The 18,250-nt window shown below is 37.5% G+C and overlaps 1 protein-coding gene and 1 pseudogene across 7 annotated transcripts in view; one reads left to right on the forward strand and one right to left on the reverse strand.

Moving 5' to 3' along the window:
• Positions 1-18,250, forward strand: part of SENP5 (SUMO specific peptidase 5) — a 51,064-nt gene that overhangs the window by 25,246 nt on the left and 7,568 nt on the right. For 3 of the 7 annotated variants that reach the window (XM_023260274.2, XM_023260272.2, XM_023260276.2), the window contains 5 exons: positions 4,785-4,890; positions 5,012-5,150; positions 5,404-5,451; positions 8,173-8,250; positions 16,911-17,048. In XM_023260274.2, the coding sequence (XP_023116042.2) occupies positions 4,785-4,890; positions 5,012-5,150; positions 5,404-5,451; positions 8,173-8,250; positions 16,911-17,048 (509 nt within the window). Of the gene's footprint in view, positions 1-4,784; positions 4,891-5,011; positions 5,151-5,403; positions 5,452-7,864; positions 7,933-8,172; positions 8,251-9,783; positions 12,378-16,910; positions 17,049-18,250 lie in introns of those variants that run through there. The other 4 variants (XM_045037090.1, XM_023260278.2, XR_006585141.1 and 1 more) reach the window with 4 other exon arrangements.
• LOC105260906 lies at positions 1,097-2,848 on the reverse strand (annotated as a pseudogene).

An 18,250-nucleotide genomic window follows, 5' to 3' on the forward strand; every position in this document is an offset into this window, starting at 1 on the left:
TAGTGAGTGTGTTGTGAGGAAACAACAGAACCAGGATATATCAAGGGTTTTAGTTGTGACATTAATTGGAGAGCTAAAAAATTAACAAATGGTCCCAAGTAGGGAACTGTTTATGGCATACCCATTTACTGGGTTACTAGATTGTTTTGAATTGGCCTAGGGAAAAAAAAATTCCATAGTGTATTGAATGGGATAAAATAACTTAAAAAAGAGAAACTAGAGTGCTACTTACATGTTGAATAAATAATGTTCATATTAAAGGGCATAAAAGTTCTAAAGGAATTAGAGGATGATTGCCATTTTATTTTAAAATGTTTATGGTCATGTATTAGAAAAAAAATACTGGGGCACCTGGGTGGCTCAGTTGGTTCGGTGTCCGACTTCGGCTCAGGTCATGATCTCACGGCTTGTGATTTTGAGCCCCATGTGGGGCTCTGTGTTGACAGCTCAGAGCCTGGAGCCTGTTTTGGATTCTGTGTCTCCCTCTCTCTCTCTGCCCCTCCCCCACTTGCGCTCTGTCTTTCCCTCTCTCTCAAAAATAAATAAATATTAAGAAAAAAAATCCTGGGCCCCTGGGTAGCTCAGTCGATTGAGCACTGAGCGTCTGACTCTTGATTTAGGCTTCGATTTACATCAAAATGAATTCCAACTGTAAATAAAAGATTTAGTTAATAGTTCTAATATTATTTGAGTGATCTTTTCCCTGTGGTTATGAGTTGCTACCTGTTATTAGGTCTCTTTCTGGATTTGGTTTTTCAATTTCTATACTAGTAGTAGTCTGTCTTAATTCTAGTAGTTTTATAATTTTTTAAAAAAAGTTTATTTTGACAGTGTGTGTGAGCAGAGGAGGGGCAGAGAATCCCAAGTAGGCTCTGTGCTATCAGCACAGAGCCCGGTGCGTGTGTTTGCTCACACTCACAAACCATGAGATCGTGCCCTGAGCCAAAATCCAGGGTGGGACACTTAACCAGTGGAGCCACCCACGTGCCCCAGTTTTATAATTTGATGGGACTAGGCCCTTCTCCTCTCTTGCCTTCCCTTATTCACCTCTCCTATTTCTTTTCAAAAATTCCTAGGAATTTCTCATGTTTTGGTCCCAAGATGAATTTTAGATTTGTTTTTTCAATTAAACAAACAAAAATAATGGCTTTGATTGGTATTGCATCACATTTATAGACTAAGGGGAAATTACATTTATTATAATACTGAGTTTTTCTGTCTAAAAACAAAGAATTACTCCATTTATTGACCTATGTCCTTTCACCAGAATTTTGTGCTTTTCACTTAGGCTTGCACATTTCTTAAGTCTAGTCTTAGCTATTTCATGCCTTATTTTGTCATTAAGATTTTGTTTTAAGTAATCTCTCCACCCAATGTTGGGCTCGAACCTACAACCCTAAGATCAAGAGTGGCATGCCCCACTGAGCCAGCCAGATGCCCCATGCCTTCCTTATTTTTGATGGGACCTTTCTGACATGTGTATTGTATTTTGTTGAAGAAGCAAATGGTTCCATTTCTTGTATGCACAACACAACCTCATTCCACATTCATGGTGGGATGTGACCTGTCAATTGCCTTTAGAAAAAACTATCCAGCACATTTGGTTTAAGATGAGCAATTTAACTTCTGAAATAACACTTCAGGTTTTGTTTTTCATATTATTTCCTTTTGTGGGTTTTTTTTAAATTCTTAGTTTATTAATCCTCTCATGAAGGATTTCTGCAGTATTTATCTGCACAATCACCACAGATAAAGTCACTGTAGAATCTTTACTCCTTTTTGCTGGCACCAACATTGGCTTTTGCAGTCCCCCTGACTTTCTGCATTCTGTTCTTGTGTTCTTTTGTTGTTTTCTTGAGGTCTTTTTCTTTTCATACAGGCTGTCTTACAAGACTGTGGGTTCGTTTTTCTTTGCATAATCCAAGGACTCATAAATCATGCCAAAGCCAGTCGCCTTGTCACCACCAAAATGGGTTCTGTATCCAAATACAAAGATGACATCTGATGTGGTCTTGTACATTTTGGCTATTTTTCCCCGAATTTCTGACGTAGGTACTTTTGCCTTTTCCAGATGAAGAACATCAGTGACCACTTGTTTCTGCTGAAATAGTGGACTGGTCATGAACTTGCTGGTCCCAACAGTTACTGTTGTTGTGTTGTTCATGATGGCTGAGCTTCTAGCAGCCAGGGAGGAAGAGTTACTACCTTTTGTTACTACCTTTTGTGCTGGCAGATGGACTATAATTTGAATTCTAGTTTTTGTTTTCTTTTTCCCCTAACATTTTATCATTTCTTTCTTGGTCACATTGAAGTTTTAGTACTATGCCAAATGTATTTTTCCTTTTTGGTTCATTAGTTTGTGAATGCAAGTGGGTAAAAAATAATGGGTTTAATTCTCATCTTAAGAAGCCATTTTCTGGGTAATTCTTGGCCAGGGGGTATTAAAAGGAAAAGATGCAGTGAAGAACAAGTTGCTTTTGTAGAGAAAAGATAATAGGTATCTCCTGCTTTGGAGGCAGCATAGGTTAATAGTTAATGGTTAACTTTCTGTGGTCATATAACCTATAATCAGAATCTTACTCTGCCATACGCTACTTAAGGGTTCTTGGGAATGTTACTTAACCTCCCTAAGCTTCCTACCTCCATTGGTAAAGTAGGGATGCTGTCTAACACAGGGTAGTTAAAAGGATGAGATGTAGTAGTGCTTGGTTTATGATAATGCTATTTGAATGCAGTTTTACTTCTGGTCCCAGTGAGATGTGTGTATCAATAAGACATTGTCCTCTAGGGTTCTCCTTGAACATCCGCACAGGACCTTTCTGCTGCATTAGAAATCCATGTTTATCATCTGAAAGTGAAAACAAAAATGCAGATAAGAAGAAACAAAAATAAAATCCCCCCAATACCACCATCCATAGATAACACTGTTAAGAGGGATACCTCTTTCCTCTGACACTAGTATGGAATTGGGGTCAATATCCCATTGATAGAGGAGACTGCTTTCTTATTTGAAGAGTCTCAAGGTTGCTGAGCCTACAGTTTACTCTTTTATTATTAGGGGCATTATTTTTGTATGAAATTTGCTCTTCAAATGCAGTTTCTCAAATGTTGGGATTCCTTATCTTCTATTTGAGTTCATTTTCTCATGTAGACAGACATAAGGCTGTTCTTAGGTAACCTGTAAACACTTGTTGGCAAATACAAGTTTAGAAGCCCCAAATCTTTACCTCCTTCTCTTATTAAGCTGGAACAAAGGATTCCCTTTCTGTCTTCTTTATGCCTAAAGCCTAGACCAGAACCAGGTGTAAACAATCAGCGTTTTCCTGTTTACTATATCCTGACCTTTGCTCTGAAGCCTTTCAAATTGGGAGCCTTCTGGTAGGAGACTAACAAAAGGAAGATCTGTTTTTCACACCTTTGTCTGACCCTCCCTCAAAAAAATCCACCCTGTTCTTGGGACAGTTACTCCATTGTTCTCTTTCCTGTCCATTTTGTACTGATGTGTACCAGAGGCCATTCTTGAAGGTAGAAAGGTAACTGGGTAAAATAAGTGGCTAACAGTGCTCATTCTTCCCATCTTAATTCTGGAAACTTTTAGACTGATGGTTAATTAGGTTATTGCTCTCCCCATTCAGCATCAGTGAATGTCCTAAGTCATGTCAGCATTTTTGTGAGCCTTTCTTTCCCTCAGCTTCTGTGTATTTCCTTAGAAATAAAGCCCTGATTTTATTTCCTAGGACCTTTTTAAGTATGTTTGTTCAGTGGGTCCTCATGGAAGCCATTAAAATGCGTATACATCTTATTTGACCCAAAGACTGTCCTATTCTGGCCAAGAAGTTGTCCTTTAATTCTGCTTCCCCTTTTAAAATATGCTGACACACACTTACCAAATAATAGTGACTGCGATCTCAACAAATCCCTCAACAAACTGTGGTTTTTGAAAAGATAACTCCTTTAGGGGCACCTGGGTGTCTCAGTTGGTTGAGCATTCAGCTTCAGCTTAAGTCATGATCTCAGGGTTTGTGATTTCGAGCCCCGCATTGGGCTTGCTGCTGTTAGCTCTGAGCCCACTTTGGATCCTCTGTAGCCCTGCCACCCCTTCCCCACTCATGCACACATGCTCTCTCTCTCAAAAATAAAAAAATATTTTAAAAAAGAAAACTCCTTTAGTTACCAGACGTGATACACATTTAACCAGGTGATGAAACCATTTTAGATTTCACTCTTTAGAAGGGAAGATTCTTCTTCAAGGTTAAACTACTGAGTGATGTCAATCTTCAGTTTTAGCTAGCCATTTTCTTTTTTTTAAATTTTTTTTTTCCAACGTTTTTATTTATTTTTGGGACAGAGAGAGACAGAGCATGAACGAGGGAGGGGCAGAGAGAGAGGGAGACACAGAATCGGAAACAGGCTCCAGGCTCCAAGCCATCAGCCCAGAGCCTGACGTGGGGCTCGAACTCACGGACTGCGAGATCGTGACCTGGCTGAAGTCGGACGCTTAACCGACTGCGCCACCCAGGCGCCCCTAGCTAGCCATTTTCTAACAGTGCATCAGTAGCTTTAAAAATCCAATGTGAAATGATACCTTAAGGCATTTCTCTCTGGATTGGAATGGTGAGGGCCTGATCTATTTTATTTCTTACAAAACATAACTTTTAATTAAAAGATTTCTGTATAGCGTAATGTATAGGTTAAATGTAAGTGTTGTGTATAGGTTAAATATTGGGAGAATGACTTTTGCTGAAAATGGTTTTTCCATTGTAATTTCTCTTCCTTTATTTAAGGATTCCTAGATGAGGTTATGAAGAAGTATGGCAGTTTGGTCCCACTCAGTGAAAAAGATGTCCTTGGAAGACTAAAAGATGTCTTTAATGAAGACTTTTCTAATAGGTTTGTCCATAATGCTTAATTTAAGCCCTTGAAAATAAAATTGTTGGCACATGTGACTTTTAAAAAAGAAGATACTTAGTAAATTTAGTGGAACTCGTGTTTCTTTCAAAATCTTTTTCAGAAAACCATTTATCAATAGAGAAATAACAAACTATCGGGCCAGGCATCAAAAATGCAACTTCCGCATCTTCTACAATAAGCACATGCTGGATATGGATGATCTGGCAACTCTGGATGGTCAGAATTGGCTGAATGACCAGGTTAGTGTATTGTAGGTTCTCAGTGCGGAAAAGTTGCAGAGGATGTTGGATAATAAAATATAATTAACCTTTGGGTTGGTCTCATAGTTATGTTTTGAATCAAGGATTCTTTACCCTTACTAAAGCTACTCATTCACCAACCCCAGCATCCAAAAGGTTTGATTACTGTTAACGGTGTCAGTGTTATTCATTCTGATGGGATGTTCTGAATTGTATAGGGTTAGTAAGCTGGTTTTATGTTGACTTTTTATAGGTCATTAATATGTATGGTGAGCTGATAATGGATGCAGTCCCAGACAAAGTAAGTGAAAGTTACTCTTCAGGAGAGAGAATTCTTGTGTATTAAAATGAGGTTTCTTTTTAACTTGATGTAATTATTTGATATTCCTTCGATTTTTTTTTTTTTAATATTCCTTCGATTTTTAAAGGTTTTGATTTTATCTTGATCAGGCGCTAACAGGTTGGGCATAGGTTCTAGACAATATTTGAGCATAAGAAAGTCAGATTGCCAGTGTTTTCCTACATGTTTATTTACTTTTGAGAGCAAGCGAGCATGAGCGGGAGAGGGACAGAAAGAGGAAACACAGAATCTGAAGTGGGCTTCAGGCTCTGAGCTGTTAGCACAGAGCCTGTCGTTGGGCTTGAACCCATGAACTGCAAGATCATGACCTGAGTGGAAGTCAGACACTCAACTGGACTGAGCCATCTAGGCGTGCCCCACCTTTTTTTTTTTTTAAGATTTAATTTAAGATTTAAGTAATCTCTGTATGAGTGGCTTGAATTCACAATCCAAGATCAAGAGTCACACACTCCACCAACTGAACCAGACAGGCACCCCAAGGAGGCTTTTTTAAGGTGTGAAAAAAGTTGGGGCACCTGGGTGGTTCAGTCAGTTGAGCATCCAACTCTGGCTCAGATCATAATCTCCCGGTTGGTGAGTTTTAGTCCTGCATCGGGCTCACTGCTGTCTTTGCAAAGCCCACTTCGGATCCTCTGGCCCCTTTCTCTCTGCCCCTCCCCCCATTCGTGCTTGCTCTCAAAAATAAAAAACAACTGAGTATATTTTAAGATCTTATTGGCTTTATTCAAATGATTCATGAATCAGGCAGCATCCCATCTAATAAGTAAAAAGGAGCTTTGAAGAGCTGTACAAAATGGAAGACTTATAAGGCAGAAGGGGGCAGGACAAGGGGGTTATTAGCAAGAGTAGATTGATTGCAGCAAAGTTACCTTACTTGAGGGGAAGACCAGGTCTAACAGGCAGGTTACCTAAGTAGTGCTGAGCAGGTAATTCTGTTAAGATTACAGTCCTGGGAGAGGCTGAAGTTGCAATTAGGTTAGGTATTTTTGGTTTGGTGACATGGGCTAAGCACAAATCAGCACTAAGTTAGACTCTATTTTGAGTCTGTTGTCTCTTTTTTAACAGTGAGGAGATGCACAAAGAGTGTATTTTTGCTTTAAGTTTTTCAATTTAACTTAAAGTCTTATTCTTTTTAAAGATGTAATAAAGTGATATTCATTGTCACTTTTTCTTGGATTAATCTTGGGTATTCTGTTCAAAAACAGACAAACCCTCCTTAAACTCTAAAATTCACATAGAGTTTTGTTACTATTAAAATTATTTTTTTAATTTAATGTGTTAATTTTTCTGAGTATTTAGATTGCCTGATGGGTAACTTTATATTTCAATATCTAAAATCTTTCCAAATACTTTTATAAATCTAGTAATTTAAACAGGTAAATAAATATAATGAGTCGGAGATTCCAACACTTTATGAATATAGACAAAATGTTTTACAACTTTCCACTTAAAATCGCAATTCTGTTGCATTTTAAATTGGAATCATGAGGTTAATCTGTTGGATTCTCGATTATGTGAAATTCTCTTAATCACCAGAAAGTTTAAACCTAAACACATATTATAGATGACTTTTAACATAAAGGTGTTAATTTTAAGGGTATAATTTACCTTTATTATTTCTACATTATATTTAATTCTGAACCTTCATTGGATTAAAAGGACACTTACAGTCCCCAGACCAGACCAACATTACCTAGGAACTTACCAGAGATGTAAAAGTTTGAACTCTAACCTACCCCTACTGAATCAGAAACTGGAGGTGGGGCCCAGCAATCTGCTTTCACAAGCTGTCCGGATTCTAATGCACACAGAGTTTGAGAATCACTTTTCTTAGAAATAGCTATTACGAGTTCTTTTTATTGATATCTTAAGCTGCAGAGATCTCAGAACAGTGTGCATTAGGATTTTTTGGAAGGTTTATCAAACCAAACTGTTGAGCTCCACGCTCAGTTTCTGCATTAGTAAGTGGTCTGGGGTAGGGCCTGAAAATTTGCATTTTAAGAAGTTCCTGGGGATGCTGATACTACTGATCTGGTGACCACATCCTGAGAACCTCAATACTGAGGGAACATTTTTTTCATCTCAAGTGAATCCATTACTGAGTGAACACGTTAAGACCACAATATGTTTACTAGCTCACATGAGCCAATCCTAATTTATAAGCCAGAAATTTGATGTCAGGACACCATGTTCCATATGACCAGGTTAATTATTTCTGTGCTAGAAATGATCATGTTAAGGCTTTTTAACAGTTATGAAAGCAGGAGTCTGCAAGTCCATATCCTTCAGATGGGGTTAGTTTTGTAATCCATATCCCTTGAGTTCAAGGTAATGTTACCTCATTCTTTCTTAGCCTCTTTCAGTTTTATCACCTGATTTGGAGAGATTTGTCAGGTTGCTTCTCTACTTGATTGGATTCAGGTAATCTATTTATTTACTGTCCCATTCCAGTTCTGACTATAGACCACAGTGTAAGGTTATTCTAAGAAAATTTGGAACAGAATCTTCTGTGAATCAGGTAATGTATTTTCTATAGAAGAAACTTTTCCTCCTTTTGGTCTGTCTTACATACAAGGGTTTTTAAATTTCCATGTTCTTTTGAAGTTAAATCTGGGTACAGCTTAATATAATCTGGGTGCTTATATTTGATGTCTCTTCTAGGTTCACTTCTTCAACAGCTTTTTTCATAGACAGCTGGTAACCAAAGGATATAATGGAGTAAAAAGATGGACTAAAAAGGTATTCTCTTTATTTCTTTTTTATTCTAAATGTGAAATGCAAATAAGCCACTTCGAGTGGAAGGATAACAACTTTAATGTCCATATGATACTGATTAGAAATAGACGCTTGAAAAAAACCACTCTTTTAATATAATTATTTCTTATTGTTTTTTACATCCTGTTGTTTGAAACACAAGACACTAATAAAACTCCAAGTCTGTCCAGTTTATTGGATTATGCTCTAAATGAAAGCACTGGGCTGGAAGTTAATGGTTCCAGCACTGCCATTAGCTTGCTGTGCAACTCGGACAAGACACTTTATTTGGGCTTCAGAATGCTTCATTTGGGCTTCATAAAACAAAATGATAAAATCAGCATAACCCTTAAAGCTCCTTGCAACCTTAATTTCTCTCTGGAGTCATTTACTAGGGCCAGAAACATTATTTTAAAAGCCCATTTATATTCTGTTTTTGATATTTTGACATAATTACTGAGTTTAGATTCCACAGTTACAGGTTTAGAGATAGTGTAGCATTTTGTCTTTTTATACTGGATAGGTTATAGAAAATTTAAGAGTAAGTCTTGTCTTGAGTAGTTGTGGATGGAAATAATTTTTTGCAAAGTAAAACACCTGACTGAACATGACTATTTAGGTAATATGTGCAAAGCATTATCAGTAATGCCAAGATAAACATGGCTGAAGGGTACAAATCCAGGGGAATAGATAGAATGAACTCAGGACTCAGACCTGGGTTCAGATCCTGCTGTAGCCACTTAACAAGTTGTAAGACCTTGGGCAGATGACTTAATTCCTTTAAGCTTCAGTTTCCTCATTTGTCAAATGGTAGTATCACAAGTATTTACCTTGCTGAGAGGATTAAATGAGATAATTTGTGTAAATCACTAAGCACAACAGTAAGAATCATTATATTATGATGGTAGAAACATGGGCAGCAGCTAGTGTAGCTGGAGTACAGAGAGCAAAGAAGAGAGTGGCATGAAGTGGACCTGATCTAGTGATGTAGGGCATTAAGGTTGAGATTTTGAATTTTACTCTAAATGTATAGGAATCTATTGAAGGGTTTTTGGTGACATCATCCAATTTGTAGTCTTTGCTCTAGCAGCACTGAAGAAGATGGATGAATGTGGGAGCAAAGCTGATGTGGGTAGAACAGGAGGCCACTGCAAAGTACCATTAGTGGTACTTTGGATTAGAATGGTAGCAGGATAGATGGGATATGTACATAAATATGAATATGATCTAGGAAGTAAAATCAACAGGACTTGGGTGACAGATTGGTTATGGGCATGAAGGAGAAGGAAATGTGAAAGATGACTTCCAAGTACAGTATATGATGATCTTTTCCTCGTCTACATAACTCTTCTTGGTTAAGTAGCATCCCACTATATGGGTATATTTTTTAAATTGACCAGTCCCCTAATAGTTATCCTTAATTTTTCTTGGATAAACACCAATACAGCCTATCCAGTGGTACAAGCCACATACAGGCATACCTTCTTTTATTGTGCTTCACTTTATTGTGCTTCACAGATACTGCGCTTTTTACAAATTGATTTGTGGCAATCCTGCATCAAGTAAGTCTATTGGCGCCGTGTTTCCAACAGCATTTGCTCACGTTGTGTCTTTGTGTCACATTTTGGTAATTCTTGTAGTTATTTCAAACTTTATTATTATTATATTTTTTATAGTGATCAGTGATCCTTGATGTTAGTATAGCCATTGTTCTGGGGTGCCATGAACTGTACCCATAGAAGATGGCAAACTTAATGTTATGTATGTTCTGACTGCTCCCCCCACCAACTGTTCCCGTCTCTCTCCCTTTGGGCCTCTCTATTCCCTAGATACACAGCAATACTGAAGTTAGGCCAGTAACACCACAGTGTGTTCAAGTGAAAGGAAGAGTCCTATGCCTCTCACTTTAAATCAAAAGCTAGAAATTATCAAGTTTAGTGAGGAAGGCATACTGAAAGCTGAGATTGGCTGGAAGCTAGGCCTCCTGTGCCAGACAAGTTGTGAACACAGAAGAAAAGTTCTTGAAGGCTACTCCAATGAACACGTGAATGACAAAGTGAAAACAGCCTTATTGCTGATATGGCAAAGGTTTTAGTAGTCTGTATAGAAGATCAAACCAGACAAAACAGTCCCTTACACCAAAGCCTAATCTAGTGCAAGACCCTGACTGTCTTCAGTTCTGTGAATGCTGAGAGAGATGAGAAAACTGAAAGAAGAAAAATTTGAAGCTAGCGGAGGTTGGATCATGAGGTTTAAAGAAAGAAGCCGTCTCCATAGCATAAAAGTGCAAGGTGAAGCAGCAGCAGGTGCTGGTGTAGAAGCTGCAGCAAGTTATTTGGAAGATCTGGCCCAGATAATTCATAAAGGTGATGACACTAAGCAACAGATTTTCAGTGTAGATGAAACAGACTTCTATTGGCAGAAGATGCCATCTAGGACCTTAATAGCTAGAGAAGAAAAAGTCAATACTTGGCTTCAAAGGACAGGCTGACTCTCTTGTTAGGTAGGGGCTTATGTGGCTGGTGACTTGAAGTTGAAGCCAGTGCTCATTTACCATTCTGAAAATCCTAAGGCCCTTAAGAATTATGTTAAACCTACTCTGCCTGGGCTCTGTAAATGGAACCACAAAGCCTGGACGACAGCACATCTGTTCACAACATGATTTACTGATTATTTTAAGCCCACTGTTGAGACCTACTACTCAGAAAGATTCCTTTCAAAATAAGACCTGTCATTGACAATGCACCTGGTTACCCTAAGAGCCCTGATGGAGATGTCCAACGAGATTAATATTTTTATGCCTGCATAACCTCTGTTCTGCAGCCCATAGACCAAGGAGTAATTTCAACTTTCAAGTCAGATTATTTAAGAAATACTTTTCATAAGGCTATAGCTGCCATAGATGGTGTGTGATTCCTCTGATGTATCTGGGCAAAGTAAACTGAAAATCTTCTGGAAAGGATTCACCATTCTAGGTGCCCCATTAAGAACATTTATGATTCATGGGAAGAGGTCAAAATATCAAAATTAACAGGAGTTTAGATGAAGTGGATTCCAACTATCATGGATGACTTTGAGGGTTCAAGACTTTAGTGGAAGAAGTAAATGCAGATGTGGGGGAAATAGCAAGAGAACTAGAATTGGAGCCTGAAGATGGGACTGAATTGCTGCAACCTCTTGATAAAACTTGAATAGATAAGGAGTTGCTTCTTACAGATGAGCAAAGAAAGTGGTTTCTTGAGATGGAATCTGCTCTTAGTAAAGATGCTGTGTGAATTGTTATGGCAACAGAGGATTTAGAATATTATATACATTTAGTTGATAAAGCAGCAACAGGGTTTGAGAAAATGTACACCAATTGTGAAAGAAGTTCTGTGGGTAAAATGCTATCAAACAGCATCACATGCTACAGAGGAATTGTTCGTGAAAGGAAGATTCTATCAGTACTGTAAACTTCATGTTATCCAATTTAAGAAATTACCACAGCCACCCAACCTTCAGTACACTACCATCCCGATCAGTCAGGAGCCATCAACATTTAGGCAAGACCCTCCACCACCAAAAAGATTACAACTCACTAAAAGTGAGTCAGCATTGTTGGTGGTTAGCACTTTTAATAACAAAAAGTATTTTTTATTTAAGGTATGTATATTTTTTGTAGACATAATGCTGCACACTTAATAGGCTACAGTTTGTGTAAACAACTTTTATATGCACTGGGAAACCAAAAAAACTCCTTTGACTCATTTTATTGCAGTGGTCTGGTACTGAACCCACAATATTTCCGAGGTATGCCTGTATATGCTATATATAAGAAACATAAAAGAAAATGAACAAGAAAGGTTGAAAATAAAGTGACAGTTAAAAAGGGTCTAGGCAAATGTAAACCAAAAGAAAGGAGTGGTAAATAAAAAGAAGGAATGGCAGTATGAGGAGCAGATGAGGTAGAATTTAAGGTAGAAAGTAAACTGTGTGATACAATTTCAATATATAGGAGGTGCCTGGGTGGCTCAGTCGGTTGAGTGTCCGACTCTTGATTTTCGTTCAGGTCATGATCTCAGGGTTCCATGGACTCAAGCCCTGCATCGGGTTCCACGCTGATGGTGCGAAGCCTGCTTGGGATTCTCTCTCTGCCTCTCTCTCAAAATAAATAAATAACCCCCCCCCCCCCAAAAAAAAGAAGAAAGCTAATGGCCATTAAATGCCTTGATCATTAAAGAAAAAATTAAAAACAGAATTTAGTGTTCACTAAATTAGATTACATCAAGATAGATTACAGAATGACCAAGGATTTGAATGCAACAAAAGTAAATAAAACAATGGAAATACTAAGAAAACTCCATGAAAGAACTGGTCCATAGGGTAACTGAGTCCATTCTGTGCACATTCTGTGCACAACTTAAAAGTTTATAAAAGAAAAGTGAATTCAGTTACATAAAAATAACTCTGCATTTAAAATAGCGATGTAAAAAGACAAATAGTAAACTAGGGAAAATATTTGCCATTAATGTCACAGAACTGATTTTCTTAATATATAAAGGGTTTATACAAATTGATAAGAAAAAGACTACCAACTCAGCAGAAAAATGGGTGGGTGATATGAATGAAAAGGTTTGTAGTAAAGAAAGGTGTTCTGGAAATAAACTCTTTGTCAGGTCTATGTTTTGTGATTGTTTTCTGTCTATAGCTTTTTTACTTATTTTCTTAACCATGTGTTTTGGTAAAGATTTTTAATTTTGATGATTTCTCCATATGGATATCCAGTTCTTCCAATGTCATTTGCTTGAAAAGACTTCTCTTTCCTAGTTTAATTGCTTTGGTACCATTGTAGAAAATCAGCTGACCACATATGTATGGGTCGGTTTCTGCACTTTGTGTTCTTATCCATTGATCTCTGTTATTATGCCAATACCACACTGTCTTGATCACTGTACCTTTAGAGTATATCTTGATATATAGTGTAAGTTGGCCAGCTTTATCCTTTTTCCAGAATGTTTTGGGAATTCCAGGTCGTTTGCATTTTCATTTTCATATAAATTTTAGAATCAGCTTGTCAGTTTTTTTTTTTTTTTTTAAACTTGCGGGATTATTTAGTTTGGGGAGAATAAACATCTTAACAATATTAAATCTTCCATTTCCATGTACATGGTACATGTTCCCTTTATTTGGGGTCTTTAATTTTTCTCAGCAATATTTTCTAATTCTTAGTGTAGAGGTCTTGCACATATTTTAAAAAAATGTAACCCTGGGCGCCTGGGTGGCTGTTGTTAAGCATCTGACTTTGGCACAGTCACAGTCTCATGGTTCATGAGTTTAAGTCCCACATTGGGTGAGCTCGAGCCCTACTTCTTTCTTTCTCTTTCCCCCTCCCCCTAGATCACTTGCACCCTCTTTATCTCGAAAACAAAACAAAACATGAAGCGCCTGGTTGGCTCAGTTGGTTGAGTGTCAGACTTCAGGTCAGGTCATGATCTCACGGCTTGTGAGTTCAAAGCCCCATGTCAGGCTCTGTGCTAACAGCTCAGAGCCTGGAGCCTGCTTCTGATTGTGTGTCTCCCTCGCTTTCTGCCCCTCCCCCACTCACGTCCTCCTGTCTCTCTCAAAAATAAACATTAAAAAAAAATTATAAAACAAAACATAGCCCTATTTCATATTTCCAAAACTGCTATAAACAGAATTTTTTAAATGCTGTCTTCCAATTGTTTCCTGTTAGCAATAGAAATACAACTTATTTCTGTGAATTGACCTTGTATCCTGTGACCTTGCCAGACTCATTGGTTGTAGGAACTTTTTTGTAGATTGTGAGATTTTCATAGACAATCATGTCTCTAAGTAGTGAGTGTTTTAATTTTCCCTTCCAATTTGTATGCCATTTTTTTTCTTGTCTTATTGCACTGGCTGGGACTTCTATGAGAGGGGACATCTTTGCCTCGTTCTCAGTCTTTGGAGAAAAGCAGTCTTTCACTACTGTTTGTGTTGACAGTTGTAGGGTTTTTTGTAGATACTCTTTTATCAGGTTAAAGAAGTTTTGGTCCTATTCCTAGTTTATGTGACAGTTTTTAACCATAAATGGATGTTGAGTTTTATCAAATACTTTTCCTGCATCTAAGGACATGATCCTATAGTTTCTCATCTTTAGTCCTTAAATGGGTTCCCAGATGGGAGGAACAGCACCTAATCTGGAGACATAACAGTCTCAGGGCCACAGGCTGGCTCTTGAAGCTTCAGCTTGGTCATGACATAAATTCACTTCTATTTACAGAGCACTAGTTAAAGCAAATCACATGACAGGACTACTTTCTTCACCTGGGAGGGACAGTGAAGCCACATGACATCAGGCAGTTCTCTATAATCCTTTTTATAGGAAGGGCAACAAATAATTGGGTCAATAATAATACAGTCTACCACACATATATATCTTAATTATATATATAAAGTTATGTATGACAGAGATAATGTATTAAAAAGAAAAATCTGGAAAGATATACACTGAAGTGTACTTCTTATCTGTATTTTCTAATTTTTATTTAAAAATTGTTTTCATAGGGGCACCCAGGTAGCTCAGTCGGTTGAGTGTCCAACTCTTGACTTCGACTTGTGTTGTGATTCCAGGGATGTGGAATTGAGCCCTGTGTTGGGCTCCACACCGAGCACAGAGAATGCTTAAGATTCTCTTTCTCCCCCCACCCCCTCCATGTTTATAGCAGCACTATCAACAATAGCCAAAGTATGGAAAGAGCCCAAATGTCCATCAGTGGGTGAATGGATAAAGAAAATGTGGTTTATATACATAATGGAGTATTACTCGGCAATCAAAAAGAATGAAATCTTGCCATTTGCAACTATGTGGATAGAATTGGAGGGTATTATGCTAAGTGAAATTAGAGAAAGATAAAAATCATAGGACTTCACTCGTATGAGGACTTTAAGAGACAAAACAGATGAACATAAGGGAAGGGAAACAAAAATAATGTAAAAACAGGGAGGGGGACAAGAGACTCATAAACATGGAGAACACACTGAGGGTTACTGGAGGGGTTGTGGGAGGGGGATGGGCTAAATGGGTAAGGGGCATTAAGGAATCTACTCCTGAAATCATTGTTTCACTATATGCTAACTAATTTGGACGTAAATTTTTAAAAATAAATAAAATAAAAAAATCTTTACTAACAAGAAAATTCTCTTTCTCCCTCTGCCCCTCTCCCCTGCTCACACACTTTCTCTCTCTAAAATAAACTAAAAAGACAAAATTGTTTTTATAATTAGGAGAAAGCTTTTTTAAAAATGTTTATTTTTTCAAGAGACAGAGCATGAGCGGGGTAGGGGCAGAGAGAGAAAGAAACACAGAATCTGAAGTAGGCTCCAGGCTCTGAGCTGTCAGCACAGAGCCCGATGAAGGGCTCAAACTCCTGAACCATTAGATCATGCGAAGTCAGACACTTAACTGAGCCACCCAGGCACCCCAGAAAGAGTTTCTTTTTAAGAAGAATGTAAATTTGGCCTCATTTAATACTGTGTTTAGATGTGATTCCTTGTTTTAGATACTCAGGATTTGTGCATTGGAAAGGACCAACTGTCTTTCATGTTTTCTTCTGTTCACCTCACCTGCCAGGTTTATGGATGCAGAAAATGGAAAAGTAGAGGTGCTAAAGTGCTTTGCTCCAAGATCATGTCGACTAGTAGAAGATTCATTTAGAGCAGGACATTATCTGAATACCAGAAAGCAAGGAAGGCTTGAGAAATAGCTTCTAAGAATCTGATGTACTTTAAAATAGCCTTGTGACTGTTTTAACCTAAGGAATCCCTAAAAACTCTCAAAAAAAAAAAAAAAAACCTGAAAAAAAATTCATTCACAACTTTTACAGATGTTTATTGAGCACCTACTACTTTATCATTCATTCCACAACTGGGATTTTGAGTGGAATAGTAAATATTTCTAGATTGTAAAGGATGTGTAAAGAATTATCAAGGATATTTTTCTCAATTTTACCATCTGGGAAACCTGAGGTAGTGATAATGGTAATAGTTAAGATTCACTGGCTACATAGAATATGTGAAAGCAGTTTTCTGCATCTTATATGTATTATCTCTCTCAATAATTTCCTAAGGTAGGGGCTGTTGTCTGTAGTTTATAGTTGAGGAAATCAAGTCACAAAGAAGCTATGAAAATGACCAAAGTCACCTGGCCAGTAAGTGGAAGAGGTTCTCTTTGAACTTCACCAGACTTCCTTCAGAGCCCATGATCTTAACTAGGACACTGAGTTTATAAAAAGAAGGCTTATGGTGCCTGCGCTGTTTTATAATATGATGATTCCTTCCTACATAAGAATTGAGTCAAGGTCAAATATGTACACAAAAGCATAAAAAAATAAGAGGCTAAGTCACATTAAGCATTTGCAAAGCACAGGTGTAGCAGGTTTGAATGTGAAATGGTGCTTTCTGGATCTTCAGTTTTCTTATTGTGTATTATAGCTTAGTAGTTACAAGCATGGGCTTTAGATTCAGACCTGGGTTCAGATTTTGGCTTCACCACTTCCTGCTTTTATGACCTCAAACAGGTCAAAGGTCAGTAAATGGAAGCGGTTTCTGCTGTTGTTTTGGATAGTCTGTGGTGATGGCCGCATTTCTTTTTCTTTTTTAATCAGGTGGATTTGTTTAAAAAGAGTCTTCTGTTGATTCCTATTCACCTGGAAGTCCACTGGTCTCTCATTACCGTGACACTCTCTAATCGAATTATTTCATTTTATGATTCCCAAGGCATTCATTTTAAGTTTTGTGTAGAGGTAAGTTAATATACTGCCTATATTTTTTCATTTATCTTGTGATCAAATAGAACAGAAGTCAGTTATCATAGGGGATCAATTTCTGTCATGAAAACCCTCTAAAATGTTGGCAGAGAAAAAGAACTACAAGAGGAATCCCCAGGTTGGGAGAGGTAGCTGTCTGTGATATGGATCCCACTCTGAGAAACAAGTCTAATTTGGATTTTGTCACATATTTTCCTGCCTCCCTATAAAGCTGCATTTTGAATGGATACAAATCATTTTCCTTGGTTTCTCTTAGGGCTAAAATTGGCTTGTATCTTCAAAATAACTTATGTAGAATGAGTTATAATCAAGAGAATCAGCCAGCAAAATAGGAGAGCTCAACTAATGACAGTTCAACAACATGGTGAGATGCAAGAAAAATCCATAGGTTTCCTGATTTTCTTTCAGTAGCAAGGACCAGTTAAATTTAACTGAAAAAAGAAAGATTCCATTTTCAAAAGCAAACAAAGATATAAACTGACCAGGAGTATATACTCCAGCAAAAATTGTGGAAGTTCTTTAAGAGTAGAGCTCTATATTTAAAGGAAATCTGAGCAGATGGAAAGATAGGTAGGCTCAGTATTGGAAAGAGATCAATTATTCTCAAACTAATAATATATACCAATTTGCCCCCAATTTCTCAAGAGGATTTTGAATGAAAACTGATAAGCTCATCCTAGAATTCATAGTGCAGAGTTTATTGCATGAACATTGAAGGAAGGAATACCAGAGGCCAAACCATAGTTTTAATAATTAAAGTTTTAATAATTAAAACTTAGGAATAGACCAGTAGATTGGTGGTACAGCACAGAGAATCTAGGAATAACTGCTGTATATGAGGGAACCTGGTATATGATAAAGTTGGGGAAAGACAGGCTATTCAATATATGCCATTGTGAAAAGTAGCTGTCTATTTGGATCCACATACAGATCCTTCATACTATTTATAAGAGCAAATTCCATGTAAAATAATGACCTAAATATAAAATGCAAAACTATAAAAGTTAGAATAAAATATAGAAAATGCTATGTTTTAGATTCAGGAAGGACTTCTTATACAGAGCCATAAAAGCAAAACACCTAAAGGAACAGATTGATAAATTGGACCATACCATAATTTAAAACTTCTGCATGTCCTAAAATTCAAAGAGAAGGGAAAGACCTGGAGAAAATATTTG

This window comes from Felis catus, chromosome C2 (genome assembly GCF_018350175.1).
Source record: "Felis catus isolate Fca126 chromosome C2, F.catus_Fca126_mat1.0, whole genome shotgun sequence".
Taxonomy (NCBI): domain Eukaryota; kingdom Metazoa; phylum Chordata; class Mammalia; order Carnivora; family Felidae; genus Felis; species Felis catus.